We start from the raw sequence: 18209 nt of genomic DNA on the forward strand, positions 1-18209 counted from the left end.
GTAATCTGTCACAAGGGTCTTCTCTAGCCCCATCCCCCAAAAGGAAGATGAGGTAATCTGCAGGATAAAACCCCATGTCCTTCCCCTAAGGGAAGGTGACCTTGCCTGGAACAATCTTTTCTTTTCTTTTGCTAGTCACTTCCTTGCCCCCACCTTCCTTCTGAAAAAAACCTTCCATACTGTACAACTCAGGAGCTCCCCTCTACTTGCTAAATGGGATCCTGCCCAATTGCTTAATAAAGCTAATTACATCTTCAAATTTACTAGACTGAATTTTGTGTTTTGACAAAGTCATCAGTTATCTCTTCTCACAAAAGTATACCAAATTGCGTCTCTTGTTAGGATGCCCTGGTCTACTTTCTCTATTGTACGTTCAGAGTGTGAAGCTCCAAAACAAAACATGGTAATAAAAGTACAAACTTTCAAATCAAAGTTATGATAAGTAGGATCAGTTCACAAACAGCATGCAATCATTAGGTTTTATGACTTTCTCAACAAAATAATAACCCTTTTCCACTTCTATAGCAAATTTTACAGCACTTTTCACATCTTATTTCACCTCCAGAGAATCCGCTATGAAACAGAGGCAGTTTCTTTATCCCCTTTTCCAGGGCTGGAATAAGGGTGAGGTGGGCGAGGCCCTTGCCTCAAGTGCAAAAATTAAGGAGGAGACAAAAAAAATTCAGTAATCAAGATAAATAAATTGTTAATATTCAAAAGATTTTTAAAATAGCAAGTATAATGCAAAAAATTAAATTATGAACAAAAAAAAATGTTTAAACAAAGATAGGATCAGTATCACCAATGCCTCGGCCTTCAATATGGCTCAGTGTGCTACTACAACTTTCCAGGACAGAGAAACTGACCAACAGAGTGTCAATTACACACTCAAAACTGTAAGGTTCTTTAAGGCAGAAGCAGATTTCTGTGGCAACAGTCCAGGCCAGTTCCCTGTTTTATAAGAGGAAAACCTTTGCCATGAGTTTGAAAAGGCTAATAACCAAATCTCTTTGAAGTAACACTATTCTTAATCTAAAGGTAGAACTGAACTCAAGTCAAACTCACAAGGGATGTAAATTGATATAAAGACCAACAAAATATTAGTTTGTTTCCCTAATCGATGCAATGTATACGTCTGAAACCAAAATTTTTAAATGGATACTTACTGATGGAAGAATAAGTGTCTTGAAAGAGCCTAAAAGCAAAACGGGGAAGAAAATAGAGTCATAATTTGAATAGGATGATAAAATACACAACTCCGAAGACTTTCCTAATACTCTTTCAGATAAAGAAATCATAAGCTTATAGAATCACAAACTTATTTGGTCAAAACAAAACAATTTTATCAAAGCCCAGAACGCATGAGAGATTACTACACATCCTTGTGCCAAAGAATTAAGGAAACCTGACCCATACTTAAAAAGGTATCAGTAGGTGAACCCCACCCACACCTCAAAAATTAGTTTAAGTTCTGCTTCTCTTTTCCTTTATCATTTTTGTTGTCATTGTTGCTGCTGTTCTTGTTGCTGCTTTAGGGTTATACACATTTGAGAGACACTTCAATGGATGTTGAGAAAGAACCTGAGGTTTATTTCTTATGTTCTCAGACCCTCATGATTAAGAAAGAAAAGGAAGGGATTAGTCACGTCAGGGGTGAGCTGGGACTCATAAGTGACTCACTGGTATTAGAGTGATGCAGACTTCTTTTCATGTACAGTTTCTAAACATAGGACTACTAATTTAACTCATGCCAATTTCTCATCAGATCTAATTACTTCAAGGGAAAAAATGTTTCAAGTTAAAAATAAAAGAGTACTTATCCAAAGTTCCCATTTAAGTGATATGAATACAGAGTGGTGATGGACCCTCACAGTTTCTTCATTTAAGAAATACTTGTGAGCGGTGCCTGGGTGGTTCAGTTGGTTAAGCGTCTGCCTTCTGCTCAAGTCATGATCTCAGGGTCCTGGGATTGAGCCCTGCATTGGGCTCCCACTCAGTGGGGAGTCTGCTTCTCCTTCTCCCTCTGTATTCTCTCTCTCTCTCTCTCTCAAATAAATAAATAAATAAACCTCTTTTTTAAAAAAGAAATATTTGTGAATATTTATTTAAGAAATATTTACCCCAATGAACAAGACAGACATAGACCCTATCCTCCTGGAAGCCACATGTGTCTATCCTATGGGAACAGAGAGACACTGGAGCACAGCACAGTACAGAGCAGGAGGTTGAGCAAATGGCTTCTGGAATTAGACTACACCAGTTCTATACTTAATCAACCATGTACTAGCCCCATCCTTGAAAAAGTTGCCTGATTATCCAGGCTCAATTTTTTCATCCATAAAAAGAGCATATTCATAATTGTATCAATCTCATAAGGTGGTTGTAAAGCATAAGTATGTTGATACTTAAAAAGTGTATAGAACAGTGTCTGGCATAGAGGAAATGCTAAATGATAAATAGAAGTTATTCCAGAGCCAGAAAACATGGAAGAGATATCTGCTGGAGATGTCAGCAGGATCTTCCAATTTTTATAATGGAGCATTTAGTCAATCAGAACACATCACCAATGTCAAGTTTATCGATTATAGAGTCATATAATGCACTTTCTCAACCAAAATATTAAGTATTAGAAAACCTTGATTTCTTAGTTTTGTTCAATAAATAACAGAAATAAAAGCTAGTACATTTATACCCTGATAAATGGCCTAAAACAATCCCCAATCTGCACACACCCACCTGAAGACCACTGCCCCAATGGGCCTCAGTGAAATACAAATATGTTTTCTGCAACAGATAAGCAATTCATCAATATCACCTAGCACAGATCGGTTTATCCAATAACTGTCACCATAGGAAGCAAAGAATAGGACTCTTAAATAACAGGACATTGGACAAAAAGTGTCTTGAAAAAGTGAAGAAAGAGGAACAACTGAACAGATACAGCTAAACACAGAAGGACTGCAATAAAGATAGATAAGGTGGAGCTCACCTCACAGGGGTCAGGGGAAGTTACCTAGAAAAAAATGATGCCAGAAGTCGAGGATTGTAGGATAAAGAAAAATTAGCCAGATGAGAAAGGAAGGGAAGAGTTTCCAGGCAGAGCAGCAGCAAATGCCAAAGAGTGGAGCTCAGCATGTGTCCACAGAAGCAAAGAGCTGGCAGAGAGAGGACTGTAGAGATGAGGCTGCACCAGACCGTGAAAGGCCTTTTACACAGAGTGAGTCCTGGCCAGGACAATCACAGGTTATGCTGCTATCCCAGAATCCTGATTTAACATTTGTCCTGAATCTTTTTGATTCAGTAAACTATTGACATGAGATGGGTTTAATCTGTACAAGATTTAACTTTGAAATATTGTAATCATGCTTTGGTAATATCTCAACCTATGGGAAGGAACTTCTTGTTAAGTTCTTATTTTTAGTGGGATAGGCATATTCTATACTGAACTGGAGTAAAGTTAAGAAGCCCTATGATACTGCAGCAACTAAACTTGGTGAAACATTCAAAAGAACCATAAATAAAATGTACTTGACAAGTTTTATGTTGTAAAAATATTTGTTGAAGGGAGTCATAGTACTATCCAGGCAAAAAGACAAACCCCGTTATATTCTTGAACTGAAACATTTAAATAATTCAATATGGGGGAATAGCTGGAATTGAGAATATCCTCCTGGGATCCCTGGGTGGCGCAGCGGTTTGGCGCCTGCCTTTGGCCCAGGGTGCGATCCTGGAGACCCCAGATCGAATCCCACGTCGGGCTCCCAGTGGATGGAGCCTGCTTCTCCCTCTGCCTGTGTCTCTGCCTCTGTGTGTGTGTGTGTGTGTGTGTGTGTGTGTGTGTGTGACTATCATAAATAAATTATTAAAAAAAATTTTTTTAAGTTTTTTTTTTAAAAAAAAAAAGAGAATATCCTCCTATCAGTAGAATTTGCTCTGATCTTAACATGTACCTCAGCATATGAGAAGAATGTTCTCAATTAAAAATATACCAACCAGGGGATCCCTGGGTGGCTCAGCTGTTTAGCACTTGCCTTCAGCCCAGGGCATGATTCTAGAGTCCCAGGATGGAGTCCTGCATCAGGCTCCCTGCATGGAACCTGCTCCTCCCTCTGTGTCTCTGCCTCTCTCTCTCTTTCTCTCTCATGAATAAATAAATAAAATATTAAAAAAAAAACAACTATGAACAAGTGGAATCTGAAATTAAAAACAATACCATTTACATTAGAATCCCCCCCAAAAAGAAATACTTAGGTATAAATCTAAAAAATGTGTATAAGATCTATATAAGGAAACTACAAAACGCTGATAAAATGAAATCAAGGAAGGATTAAATAAATGAAGAGATGTTCAATGTTCATGGATAGAAAGACTAAATATTGTCAAGACATCCATTCTTCCCAACTTGATCAATGCAATCCTAATCAAAATCCCAGAAAGTTATTTTATGAAAATCAAGAAGTTGATTCTCAAGTTTATAGGGAGAAGCAAAAGACCCAAAATAACCATCAATACTAAAGGAGAACAAAGTTGGAAGATTGGTGCTACCAATTCCAAGACTTACTGCAAAACTACAATAATCAAGGCAGTGTGGTATTGGCAAAAGAATAGACAAACTGATCAATGGAACAGAAGAGAGAGCCCAGAAATGGACCCCTACTAATATAGTTGAATGATCTTTGGCAAATGTGCAGAAGCAATGCAATGGAGCAAAGACTGTCTCTTCAACAAATAATGCTGGAACAATGGACATCCACATACAAACAAATGAATATAGACACAGACTTTACTCCTTTCAGAAAAATTAACTCAAAATGGATCATAGACTTATAAAAAGCATAACTACAAAATTCCTAGAACATAACATAGGAGAAAACATTGATGACCTTGGTCTTTTTAGATGTAACACCAAAGATTCAATCCATTAAAGAAATAATTCAGGGGCACCTGGGTGGTTCAGTGAGTGAAGCATCTGCCTTCAGGTCAGGTTGTGATCACGGGGTCCTAGGACTGAGCCCCATGTTAGGCTCCCTGCTCAGCAGGGGGGTCTGCTTCTCCATATCCCCCCAACTCGTGCTCACTCACTCTCTCTTGCTCTCTTTCACTCTCTCTCTCCCTCTCAAATAAATAAATAAGATCTTTTTTTAATAAATAACATCTTTTTTAAAAAGAATTCATAAAGTGGACTTCGTCAAAATTAAAAACTTCTGCTATGCAAAAGACAATGTGAAGAAACGCTGCAAACTGGGAAAAAATATCTGCAAAAGACATATATGATAAAGAACTATAATCAAAAACTCTTAAAACTCAACAATGAGAAAACAAATAACCAACTAAAAAATGGACCAAAGTCATTAACAGACAGCTCAGCAAGGAATATACACCAATGGCAAATAAGCACAATAAAAGATGCTCCACATCATAGGGAAATGCAGATTAAATCAATAAGATACCAGGATGCTGGTATCCATCACTGACAATATCAAATGCTGGCCAGGATGTGGAGCAATAGGAACTCTCACATAGTGCTGGTATGCAATGCAAAATGGTATGGCCACTTGAGAAGACAAGTTTGGCAACAAAACTTAACATATTCTTACCGTACAAACCAACAATTACACTCCTTGGTATTTACTCAAAAGAACTGAAAAAGTATGACCACATAAAAATCTGCACACAGATATTTAAGGCAGCTTTATTCATAATTGCCAAAGCTTAAGAGCAGCCAAATTTCCTGCAATCAGTGAGTGGATAAATAAGCTGTGATACATCCAGACAATGGAATATTATACAACTCTAAAAAGAAATGAGCTATCAAGCCATGAAAAGACACGGAGGAACCCTAAATGCATATTGCTAAGTGAAAGAAGCCAGTCTGAAAAGGCGACATACTGCCTGGCTCCAAATAAACAACATTCTGGAAAAAAGCAAAACAATGGATACAAAAAAAAGATCAGGTTACTGCAAGGTGGTACAGAGATATGAATAGGCAGAGCACAGAGGGTCTTCAGGGCAGTGAAAATACTCTGTATAGTATTATAATGATGGGTATATCATTATACATTTGCCAAAACCCACAGAATATACAAGAGTGAACCCTAAGGTAAATAATGGACGTTGGATGATTATGATGTGTCAGTGTAGGTTCATTCTTGCTAAAATAATAATAATAATAATAATAATAATAATAATAATAATAATAATGTGGGATTCCCGGGTGGCTCAGTGGTTGAGCGTCTGCCTTCGGCTCAGGGTGTGATCCCAGGATCTGGGATCAAGTCTCATATCGGGCTCCCTGCGGGGACCCTGCTTCTCCCTCTGCCTGTGTCTCTGTCTCTGTGTGTGTGTCTCTCATGAATAAATAAATAAAATCTTAAAAAAAAAAAAAGTACCATTCTAGTTAGTGATGTTGATAATGGGGGAGGAGGCTACACTTGTGTGGGGACACAGATAATATGGGAAATCTGCAAAAAAAAAGAAAAAGCCTTTATGTTCAAATCATCTGATCATTCTATTATATATATTTGTATAAATTATATAAATACAAAAAAAATATAATATATGCATACAACAATATACATAATGAAATGGTCAGATGACTTGAACATTCAAATAAATTGTAGGTTATGGATTACAACTACTGAATAAAGTAAGAGTCCACGAACTCATGTTGCTCAATAATCAAATAGATGACTAAGTGAAGGAGAAGAAAAAGTTCTTCTTTACCATAGAATTCCAACCAGTAAATGTAGAAGGAATCATGGAATTAGAAAATTTCATAATTATCATGGATATAACTGTCTCAAGCAATAATCATCAATCTTATGAGTACAAGCTGGGTGAGTGAGACTCATGAGAAATAATGAACTAGTGTTTTTAACTGCTAAGTTTCAGAGTGGTTCAGTCACAGAAATGGATGACTAGAACACTCTTGAAATAAAAAGATTAACTAGCAAACTTCTAAAGGAGCATAGTGCAACACAATAGCCTCTAGCCACAGTGGGTATTAAAATGAGCTACTGAAAAAAATAAATAAATAAAAAATAAAATAAAATAAAATAAAATAAAATAAAATGAGCTACTGAAATGTGCTACAAATGCAAAATACACCCATATTTCTAAGACTCAAAAAAGCAAAAAGAATATAAACTATCTCAGCAATAATTTTAGAGTAAGTACATGTTGAACTGATAATATTTACGAATTATTGGGTTAAATAAAGTATATTATTAAAATTAATTTTATCTAAAATTTTTTAAAAGGGGGGGAACCCCGGGTGGCTTAGCGGTTTAGCGCCGCCTTCAATCCAGGGCCTGATCCTGGAGATCCAGGATCGAGTCCCATGTCGGGCTCCCTACATGGAGCCTGCTTCTCCCTCTGCCTGTGTCTCTGCATCTCTCTCTCTCTCTGTGTCTCTCATGAATAAATAAATAAAAATTTAGAAAATAAAATATAATTAAATTAATTTTATCTGGATTTTCTTTACCATTTTTTCTAAGATTTTATTTTTAAGTAATCTCTACCCACAACATGAAGCTTAAACCCAAAACCCCAAGATCAAGAGTCACATGCTCCACTGACTGAGCCAGCTAGGTACCCCTATTTTTCACCTTTTTTTCCCCAAAGATTTCATTTATTTATTCCAGAGAGAGAATGTAGGGAATAGAGGGTGGGGCAAGCCGACTCCATGCTAAGCATGGAGTCCGTCTTTGTCATAGTGGGTCTGAGATCATGACCTGAGCCAAAACCAAGAGTTGGATGTTTAACCAATTGAGCCACCCAGGTACCCTTATTTTTTACTTTTTTATTTGGTTAATAGAAAATTATATTACATACGTGATAGCATCATACTTCTATTGGACAATGTTAGTCTAGAGGATGGAAGACTCACATTTCTGATTAGAAGCAATAAAACCACCAACAGTTCTGACCACATACAATTTTTTAATTTGGTGAATAAAATAATAATAGATACTATTTATGATGCTATAAAAGCCTTACATATATTAACTGATCTAATCTGCATCATAATCCTATTAAGTATTATTTTCCTTATTTTATAAATGAGAACCCTGAGTTACAAGAGACATTAAGTGACTAGCCCAAGGTCACACAGGAAAGAAGTAACAGAGCCAAGATTCTAACCCAGGCAGCCTGGCTCTTGGGTCTGAGCTGTAAACCACCACTCCGTACTGCCTCTAGGTACAAGAACAGCAGCTGTACCTTTGTTCTTTTACTCTACATACCCTTGATTATTGTGAAAGTTCCCCAGGCTAGAGAGCTTCTTTGTGCATGTTATCACTACCACTCATGAAGATTCAAAATCTCAATTATCTCAGGTCTCCTCTCCTCAGCTCTATGCTAGTGATCAGAGAACCTAGGGATTCTTCTTCATCCATGTTTCTTCCAATCTTTACAGTTATCCTATAAGCACTGCAATAGCAGAACTAATTATTTTAAAAAATCATGTTATACAAAAACTTCTGAAGGGATATAAAACCTAGAAAATTTCCCGACTCTTATATCACTTCTTCACACAGTTTCGATACATTTGAAGTTAATTTCAAGATCCGAAAAATCCCTCTTCAAAGGAAAGTTAAACAATAACCACATCTGTCTATAGCAGGATCCCAGGAACGCCAACTCTGAGATGGTGATTAAAGTGCCAAGAGTGTTGTTATGGAGTGCTCCTGTGATCAGCACACAGAGAAGGGAAAAGAAAGGAGACAGGACTAGGGAGGGGGGGGTGGAGCTGCAAGACAGGTTCCAGAGGTGTCCACAAGGGACACTCGGAAGCAGGGGAATGGAGCTGGACCTTCACCCAAGGAGAGGTGCCCCTCAGGCAAGGCAATTCTCTTTAGCAGATGCAATCCCCAAAGGGAGCTGGCTGTGAGGGCAGTCTGCCACAGCACTCCCAGGTACTTGAGGAAATCAGTCCTTCTCCAAAGGGCTCTACCTGGTGGTACAGCACAGCATCCACCACGCTACCTTACAGTGGGATAAAGTGAACAAAACTAAAGTGCAGAATGCTGAGCCCAAAAAACAAGTACCCTTGATTATGAAGAGGTATTTATTTTTCATTACTTTAAGATAAATCATCAGGGTTGACTATTTTCTCAGCCCAGTGACTTGGAGGAAACAATGTGCTTCCTTTCCATCATGGCCTGACACAGTCTACCTCCCATCACTGGCAAATTTACAAAGACTAAGTGTATTTGTTGAGGCAGGGGGTGGGGAGGGGTGGTATTTATTTTTATCTCAGAGACACTAAACGAGGAGAAAGTAAAAAACAGCTGTGAATCTATAATCCAAATAAATCCAGTAGGCTGATTAATCGGAGGGCAAGCATTTCAGCTGAAATTCAAGACCAGCTATCCAGATTTGAAGTTCAGGAAATCCCATTTCATAGAACTTTTTTTTTAATGTAGCTCTTTTGGGTCAAACCTTTGAGGGGTTTTCTCATTAAAGAAAAACTGGAAGAGAAAGTTGACTGCATGCCTGGCTCTCACTACTCTGACACATGACAGTTGTGTGTTCATAGGCCCAAGAAAAAGAGCCAGACACAGAACTGCACCTAAAAGCAGGAGCACCCACCCCTAATTCTTGCTAGGTTCAGAGAGTGGCTCAAAGGATGTGTACGGAGATCCAATTTAAAGCCCACTCACTAGTCTCATGTGTCCTTATTAAAAGGTCAACTTTAAGTACTTGACATTTTTTTCAATTTGTTTTCTCTCTAAATTTACAAATGCAGCTTGGAATGTCCCAGGCACTTACTAAGCCTTCTGTGAACATCCTAACATTCTAGCAATAATTTACACAATCAAAACATACAACTGGGAGCAGAGTGGTGGGAATGTAGATGAGGAATAGTAATCTTTCTGTGCTGTTGCTAGGTTGAAGATTAAATAGACAGCATTTGCAAATTTTTGAAACCATTTCAGCTCCCTCGGAGCAAGGTTCCACTCAGACACAGGAAAGAGTGAGAGCACCTCTTGAAACACTGCCCGGCATGCCTTTAAATTACGGACTAAAGATCTGCTCTGTTATGCAAGGTCCTTCTCAACATTATTGTAGATAAGTCTGTAAAATTCAGGTCATTTTTGTGTATAACCACAGAAAGTCAATCTTAGAACCCTTTCAGATGCTTTCTCCTTCCCAATATTGCAGAAGCCACTCAAAAGGAACCTTGTTTTAAGGCTTCACACTTGGCATAAGCCTGACAGCTGGCCGTTTGATTTACAAATAGAGTCAAGCTATTTTTAAGTTGTGTAATAAGCATACACAAAAACTAACCTTCCTTTAACTTTTTAAACACACTCTATAATACCATATGCTGCCTCTTCTGACATCTGTGTTCACCAAATAGCTCTGTGGAGAACTGCTGAAGGGAAGGAGTGTATATAATTGGAAATCCAACAGATCCAGAAATATTCTCTATGGAAGAAGAAAGCTTTTCCATTATATGCATATACATATATATATATGCTACATGTGCGTATATAAATATATATGCAAATACATAAACACATATATATATATATATATTTATATGCCTCACTTAGTATTTATTGCTTAATTATTCTTGGTAGCTCTCTGATACTCAGCAACATAATCTTAAGTATATCACTTTCTTAGCTGAAAACTTTGACCTCCTTACCAAGTTATTAAATACTCTCTCATTCAGCATTTTCTCAGATCACAGATGGACAAAGTGAGAAAGGGAATTTCCCACTACCTATCTGTGGAGGACAAAACCTTAAAATATGCTTCTGCTTCACAGCTTAATGTCACTTTAAAGCTAAGTAACTCTCCAGTGAATCCAATCTATACAGAAACGACCAGCATTTCGAGTAAAACCAAGCAAAAAAAAATCTCCTTTGGTCCTTTCTGCAGGTCTTTAACTTTTTTTCTCTCCTGCCTCATTCTTATTTACAAACATCTCAATAAACACAAGTTTCATAGTGTTTTGTTCCCTTTAGACCACTGTGAATCACTAGGTCAAACAAAACCCACTAAAAGTAAAATAAATACAATGGTACAGTAGTATAAGCCAAATGTTAGGTTCGACACATGTGTAAAACCAAGAGTCAAACAAGGCTCTGGACTACTAAGTAAATGTACAGGGCATTTGCAATGGCAGGGTTTGCAATTTATAGCCCAAGGGCCAAATAAAGCCCACACCTACTTTCATATAGTTTGTGAACTAAAAATGGTTTTGCATTTTTATATAGCTGGAAAAAGAAAAAGAATAATATTTCATGACACATGAAAATTATATGAACTCCAAATTCAGGGTCCATAAAGTTCCATGAGCACACTCATTTACTCTGCACCATCTCTGTAGCTACTTTGCTGCTAAAAACACAAACAATAAAAACCATAAGGCAGCAAAACCTACCATGTTTACCACCTGGCCTTTTATAGAAAAAGTTTATTGCCCCCTATGGTATGGTGCTTTTTTAGGGAGATTTCCTCCTTTCTCAAGGGATAAGGAATAAGTTTGAAGGCCTGCTTGAGTTAGAATCAAACTGCCATCAATAGAGACCTGGCCTGATGCCACAGCTGGTGCTCACAAGGGTGACATCAATAATAACATATGATACGGGATCCCTGGGTGGCGCAGCGGTTTGGCGCCTGCCTTTGGCCCAGGGCGCGATCCTGGAGACCGGGGATCGAATCCCACATCGGGCTTCCGGTGCATGGAGCCTGCTTCTCCCTCTGCCTATGTCTCTGCCTCTCTCTCTTTGTCTCTCTGTGACTATCATAAATAAATAAATAAATAAATTTTAAAAAAAAAAGAAAAATAATAACATATGATACTAGGAAGTGCTAGGTACGACAACACAGCTGACATTCTCCAGTGTTTACTATGTGCCAGACAATATGATAAACGTGCTAAAGCAGTGCAATAAAAAAAAGGATAAAATTAATTTTAATAACATATTTTATATAACCCAATATACTCAAAATATTATCATTGAATGTATAATCAATACTGAAAAATTATCAGTTTAAAAAAATTTCAGTTTTACTGCATTTTTTGGTATTAAGTATTCAAAAATCCAGTGTGTATTTTATACTTGTAGTCCATCTCAATTTGCACAAGTCACAGTTCAAGCACTCAAAACCCATAGGTAAGGGGATCCCTGGGTGGCTCAGCAGTTTAGAGCCTGCCTTTGGCCCAGGGCACGATCCTGGAGTCCCGGGATTGAGTCCCACGTCGTCGGGCTCCCGACATGAAGCCTGCTTCTCCCTCCTCCTGTGTCTCTGCCTCTCTCTTTCTCTCTCTCTCTATGTCTATCATAAATAAATAAATCTTTAAAAAAAAAAAAACACACACAGGTAAGTCACGGCTACCATACTGCACAGTATGGCTCCTAAGCACTATCTCATTTAATATTCAAAACAATGCTCTAAGGTAGGCTCTATTATTATTGCCATTATACAAATGAAGAAATGGAGATTAGATGAAATAAAGTGACCAGCCCAAGGCCACTTAAGTAGTAAGAGGTAGTGTTAAGGTTTCGATTCCAATGTGGTTCAAGAACCCCCAGTTTACCCGCCATATCTCCCAAACTATACAAAACAGACCTTCCAAAATATTAGTCCAAACAAAATCTCATGTTCCCTCCCTATCCTTCCTCTGTAGCTTGGTGCACTCGCAAGGTTAATATTTGAACACAACACTCTTCTACCTTTTCTCTCTTATCATGTTGTGATTACCTCAAGCTCCCATGTAGCCCTGTAGAAGTCCATCCCTCTTCAACCCAACAGGCTCATTCGCAGCATTCATACCATACTCCCTATTCCCATGCCCATGGTAGACACAGTTAATCCATCTACTCTCTATTCCAGTGAACCCAGACTTGACCTTGACACCATCAACACAGCACTGCAAGCAGCCTCCACCATAAACCTAAGACAGCACATGAAATGAAACCTACTTTGCATCCCAGTGAGAAGCCAAATATTTACACCACCCAATGCTGTGCCATATACAATTTGATGCCTAATAAATATTTGGAATTCTCAAAATAGCAACGTCCTGTCTCAACTATATTTCTGAAAAGGTTTAACAAGATTTCAGCAAAATTTAAATTTATAATATTAAATCATTGCTGCCAGCTACATTTTCATAAATGTAATCTCCCAACATTGCCCTACCAAAAGGAACCTATCAAGTACTCTTAAGAGAATGTAACTCCCTGTTTATTTCTGAGTACTTTACCACTCTGGCCTTTAAATTAGTTCATGAGGGACCCCTGGGTGGCTCAGTGGTTGAGCATCTGCCTTGGCACAGGGCCTGATCCCAGAGTCCCAGGATCGAGTCCTGCATCGAGTTCCCTGCAGGGAGCCTGCTTCTCCCTCTGCCTGTGTCTCTGCCTCTCTCTGTGTGTCTCTCATGAATAAATAAATAAAATTTTTTCAAAATTAATTAATTAATTCATGAGTCATCTCTTCAAAACTAAACACCCAAGGACCTGCCTACTACTCCCCACCCAACTTCCTTCATCAAATTTTCTTTGGTCAATTTCACCCTCACCCTTGCAAGGTAAGAAAGTCAAGTCATGGAGTTTTCCTAAAAGAAATGAAGACTGGAAGAAACAGAGCAAGACCAGAATCCATTATAATTTCCTTCTCCTCAAGTTTTGTCATTGCACCTTTGGTATGATGATCATCTTAGCCCAGACCAAGAGTTAATAAGTTACAATTCCACTTCTTACTCACACTGACATTCCCATGGCAATAATAAAATAACTACCCAATCCCTACAGGTTCAAGTAAAGCATATTACCACCATAAATACCCCGTTCTCTTCTCTATTCTCCTGTGTTCCTTCTCTTGATACCAATACAAGTATCAGGCCTTGCATTCCAACATCCCACAATCCAGCAGGGACCCATTTGGACATGACCAGGGAGTATCTCCAATTTGTATTTCTCTCTCCAAAGGGCCACTACTTGTAACATATATCCCCACTCCCTATTGAAGAGATGACCAGGTACGTACAATTTAGAGGCAGATAAATAACTACTGCAAAGTTTTCCTAAAACCGTATTTCAATTTTATTCTTCATCTCAAGTTCATACCTCAAAATATTTATTTCGTTATCCGTTCTCTCGCTTTTCTTGCATCAAAACAAAAAGAACAAGTTGGGTTTCTTTTTTAAGGATTAATCCACTTACCTGTGCTCCTAATCCTGATCCCACCACTTCTTATCCATGAATTATCCACCCCTTCCTTTTACATCAACCCTTTTACCCCTCTACTGGGCATTTTAAGAGAACATATACCTCTCTCCTTTCAACTGTCAAAGTTCAGTAAAGAGTAGCCTCCACTCTTATAGTTTCTCACTACCCATTTATTACTTAAAACTTGGCTTTTGCTCCCAACATTCAGCTTAAAACCATTCACTTCTTGTAACTTCCTTCCCTCAGCTTCTGAAACATATCACCATCTTCAGTCTATCCCTGTCTCTGGCTGCACTTTGTCTATCCATTTCATTGACTGATTTTCCTTCTTGCGAGCTTCTGTCATCAGTCTTGCTCCTTAAGCTTTGTCTCTCTTGTCAATCTCATGCATTTCCACCAAGACTTCAAATATTGTCTGCCTCTATGAAAACAATTCCTTAAACTCTCTCCCTGCTACAATTTCAAACTATCTGCTGCACATTTCCACCCGGATGTCTTCCTAAACTTACACCTAAAGCAGGATGTAGCATCTTTTCAGAAAACATACACACAAACCTCTATCTCCCCATAGCTGCCACTCCCAGCTGTCAGCTCTTTCCTCTGGCACACCCTCTCCTCCTCTAGAATGTGAAATAACTGTTCCCACTAAATGCCAAATATATCAGCAGGAGTGGAACATGTATGAATGGACATTTGTATAGTTCTGGATGTAAAAGGTAACAGTACCAAGCACAGGGTCACACACAAGAAGTACTATTTACAAACCACATGAATTTTTTATACAAACAAGAAATAAAAACTCTCCAGCCTTCTGCACTGTAAATATTACAGGTTATCCTTCTGGAGCCTCTGAACCTTTTCTAATCCTTCCTTCCTCTTATTCCACACACACCCCCATTCATCCACATCCATATACAGCAAATAATCAGTAAATAATAAAATAAGGTGGGGGGAGGAGATGTCATTGGGCAAACAACTAGTTTCAACATTATAAAGCCCTCTTAACAACATAAAGGATCAAACAGTAACCCTGCCCAAATTCTTACAGGATCTAATTTCTATTTCCACCACAACCCCTCAGTGAGTCACTGAGGAACAGTGACTCATTTCGTGTAAGAAGAGCAGCACATGTTTAACTTGGAGTTTAAAGAATCAGTATGTTCACTTTCAGCTTCACTCAATCACTGATTCATAATTAAATCCCAAAATATGTTTCTCCATCGCTTAAAATTAACATCCATTCTTAGGGTTGGGGGCTGCTTGAAAGCAAATACAGAAGTCTGGGAGGGGACTTCTCTCAGCTGCTATGAATCATCTGAGACTTGCAAAGGCATGCCTCTCACTCTCAGGCTTTCCAGTACTTGGTACGATCAATTCGTAAGATACTAAAGAGTAGTCGTTCTCATTTTAATGGGGCTACGAATCACTTGTGATTACTGCTCAAAATAAAATTTAGATTCCCAGACCTTACCGATGTCTTGAAGGGGTGACCATGAGTCTGCATTTTGTTTATGATTTTATTTTTAGGTAATCTCTACACCCAATGTGAGGCTCGAACCCATAACCCTGAGATCAAGAATCGAATGCTCCGCCAACTGGCAAGCTAGACGCCCTGAGTCTGTATTTTTAATAAGCACAACTCACACTGCGAGAAATCCAGCAACAGGATTTTGTGTTAGGAAGATCTATGAGGCCCCGAGCCCCACCCCCACCCCATGCAGAACCATTAGTCCAGAAAGAGCAACTCTACCTTGAGCTGAAACCAGAGACTTGCACAAATATGCAGGTAAGCATTTTAAAACTCCTTAGTTAGCCTTATTTTCTTCCATATCAGAAAAATCAACATTTTCAAATATATCCTGGGTCTTACACATACTTCTCCATATGTTAGGAAAGTTTCCTAGAGTATAATGGAAACAGCATCGGACTGCAAATTTGGGGACATGTGAGATTTTCAGCTCTGCTACCAATAAGCAATTTCACCTTGGGCGAGTCATCAAACACCAGGCCTCAGTCTCCTCAGCCATAAATTAGGTGACTGAATTGACTTATCTCTGGGGTCCCATCCAGATCCAAAATTCTATAAAGCTCCAAGTAAACTGGGTAGAGAGCTTGCATTGCACTGTGATTCTTCAGATCCAGATTAGATTTCATTAAATCCAGGACTAAATCACCACAAGCAAACATAACAATCATTTTAGAGGAAGCTAACTGATACAACATTACATCAATATCCCAAAGTAAGGGAAACAAAAAATATGTAATGCTCTTCCAGCCAGTCTAAACCTTCAAATTCAGAACCAACAGAACCAACCTCAAATGCAGGCTTTACTATTTACCTTGTTAACTCTGGAAAAATGTTTTTTTCTCCCTTAGCCTCAGTTTCTTCATCTCTAAAATGAAGATAACAGTGCCTTCCTCACAAGGTTACTTAAGTTAAGCATTGCGCATTAAGTCCCTGGCACTATAAGGAAACTCAATATGTAATATGTTAAATCCCTTCTCAGCGCCCCCTAGTGATGTGCCTTTCATAGAGTTCCCAGTTCAAGATCATGCCAACAGATGATTATTAATTGCCTCTGCCACGATTGTTGCTATTCTTTTCTAAAACAACAGCTGCCATTTTCTTGAATAATTCCTATGTGTTAAGTGCTTTAAACATGTTACCTCACTTAATCCGCAAAATAACCATGTAATTGCATAAGGCAAGAACCACTATGCTCCAGATAATAAAACTGAGGCCCGGTGAGATCATGACTGGCCACAGCCACACAACCACTAATGGAAGGACATTCAGGTAGCCTGGCTTCAGAGCCCAACCACACCATCATTACACTATGGTCCTTTATCCTCCGGCCCCACCTACCTATTTATATATATATCACACACAATAGCAAAGACATGTGAATGAAGAGTCCACACCCTTTAAAAATAATTCTCACGTAACTACAAGTTCAGACTGAGTTCTACCGGCAAAGCTGCCTGTGAAAACCTGCCCTGGGAGATCTGCCTACACACTACACTAATTAATCTACTCTCATAAAAACCATGGGACTGATTTTGATCTACAAGCCATGAAACGTATGTTCAGGAGTTTTGTTTCCACCAGAAAGCCATCCAAACTGAATTGGATGATTTTTTTTAGGTTTTTCAGATAATATCTCAAGTTTTATGAAATATTGATTTCCCACCCTTACTGGATCAAAATGGAAAATAAAATACTCCATTGTCAATGTGAGAAAGACAGAAAGACAATAAAGGACAAAGAAGAATTTTTAACTCAAAAAATAGGAAGTAAACACCCCCCCCCATTAACTCTCCAAGATTTTAGAGCAAAAAGAAAAAGCAATTATTAAAGGCTATGGATACACTCATAGAGTAGGTCTCATGTCAATGGGAAGATGGAAGCAGGCTTGGCACAATAAATAAACAAACAGTGCATCCCAACCAGCAAGCACTCACCACAAGATGCCCTGCAGAGCACCTGAAGTTTCAGCTGACATTTTCTGGTTAGGTTTTCTTCTTAAATCAGATTCATGTGAAACCAGCAACAATGAATTCATTAATGAGGGGGAAAGGTGCGTTCATTATTTTTTTTTAAAGATTTTATTTATTTATTCATGATAGACTCACAGAGAGAGAGAGGCAGAGACACAGGCAGAGGAAGAAGCAGGCTCCACGCAGGGAGCCCAACGTGGGACTCGATCCCGGGTCTCCAAGATCATGCCCTGGGCTGAAGGCGGCGCTGAACCACTGGGCCACCGGGGCTGCCGACGTTCATTATTATTTTAGGCAAATCTCACTCAAGAGAAACACTGAAAGTTCACAAATGAACATTTCAAATTGTAGAAAGAGGAAGGGAATGAAGCAGAAATAATAATTTCAAGGACATCAAACATAGTTCAATCATTCCATTTGCCTTCACAGAGGAGAAGACAGTTCTTGTTTATGACCCATGAAATCAAATATTCTTAAACTTTTTTTTCTTGATTTGGCATGGAACTCCAGGACAATATCACA

At 38.5% G+C, this 18209-nt stretch overlaps 1 protein-coding gene across 6 annotated transcripts in view; it reads right to left on the reverse strand.

Annotated features, from left to right (window-relative positions):
* The window catches only part of CD109 (CD109 molecule), a 126419-nt gene that overhangs the window by 102955 nt on the left and 5255 nt on the right, over nt 1–18209 (reverse strand). For all 6 annotated transcript variants that reach the window (XR_012033985.1, XM_072832330.1, XM_072832331.1 and 3 more), the window contains one exon: nt 1167–1195. Coding sequence is in view for 4 of the 6 variants with exons in the window: in XM_072832330.1 (XP_072688431.1) it covers nt 1167–1195 (29 nt within the window). In the remaining 2 variants the exon portion in view is untranslated. The remainder of the gene's footprint in view (nt 1–1166; nt 1196–18209) is intronic.

This window comes from Canis lupus, chromosome 7, assembly GCF_048164855.1.
Source record: "Canis lupus baileyi chromosome 7, mCanLup2.hap1, whole genome shotgun sequence".
Taxonomy (NCBI): Eukaryota; Metazoa; Chordata; class Mammalia; order Carnivora; family Canidae; genus Canis; species Canis lupus.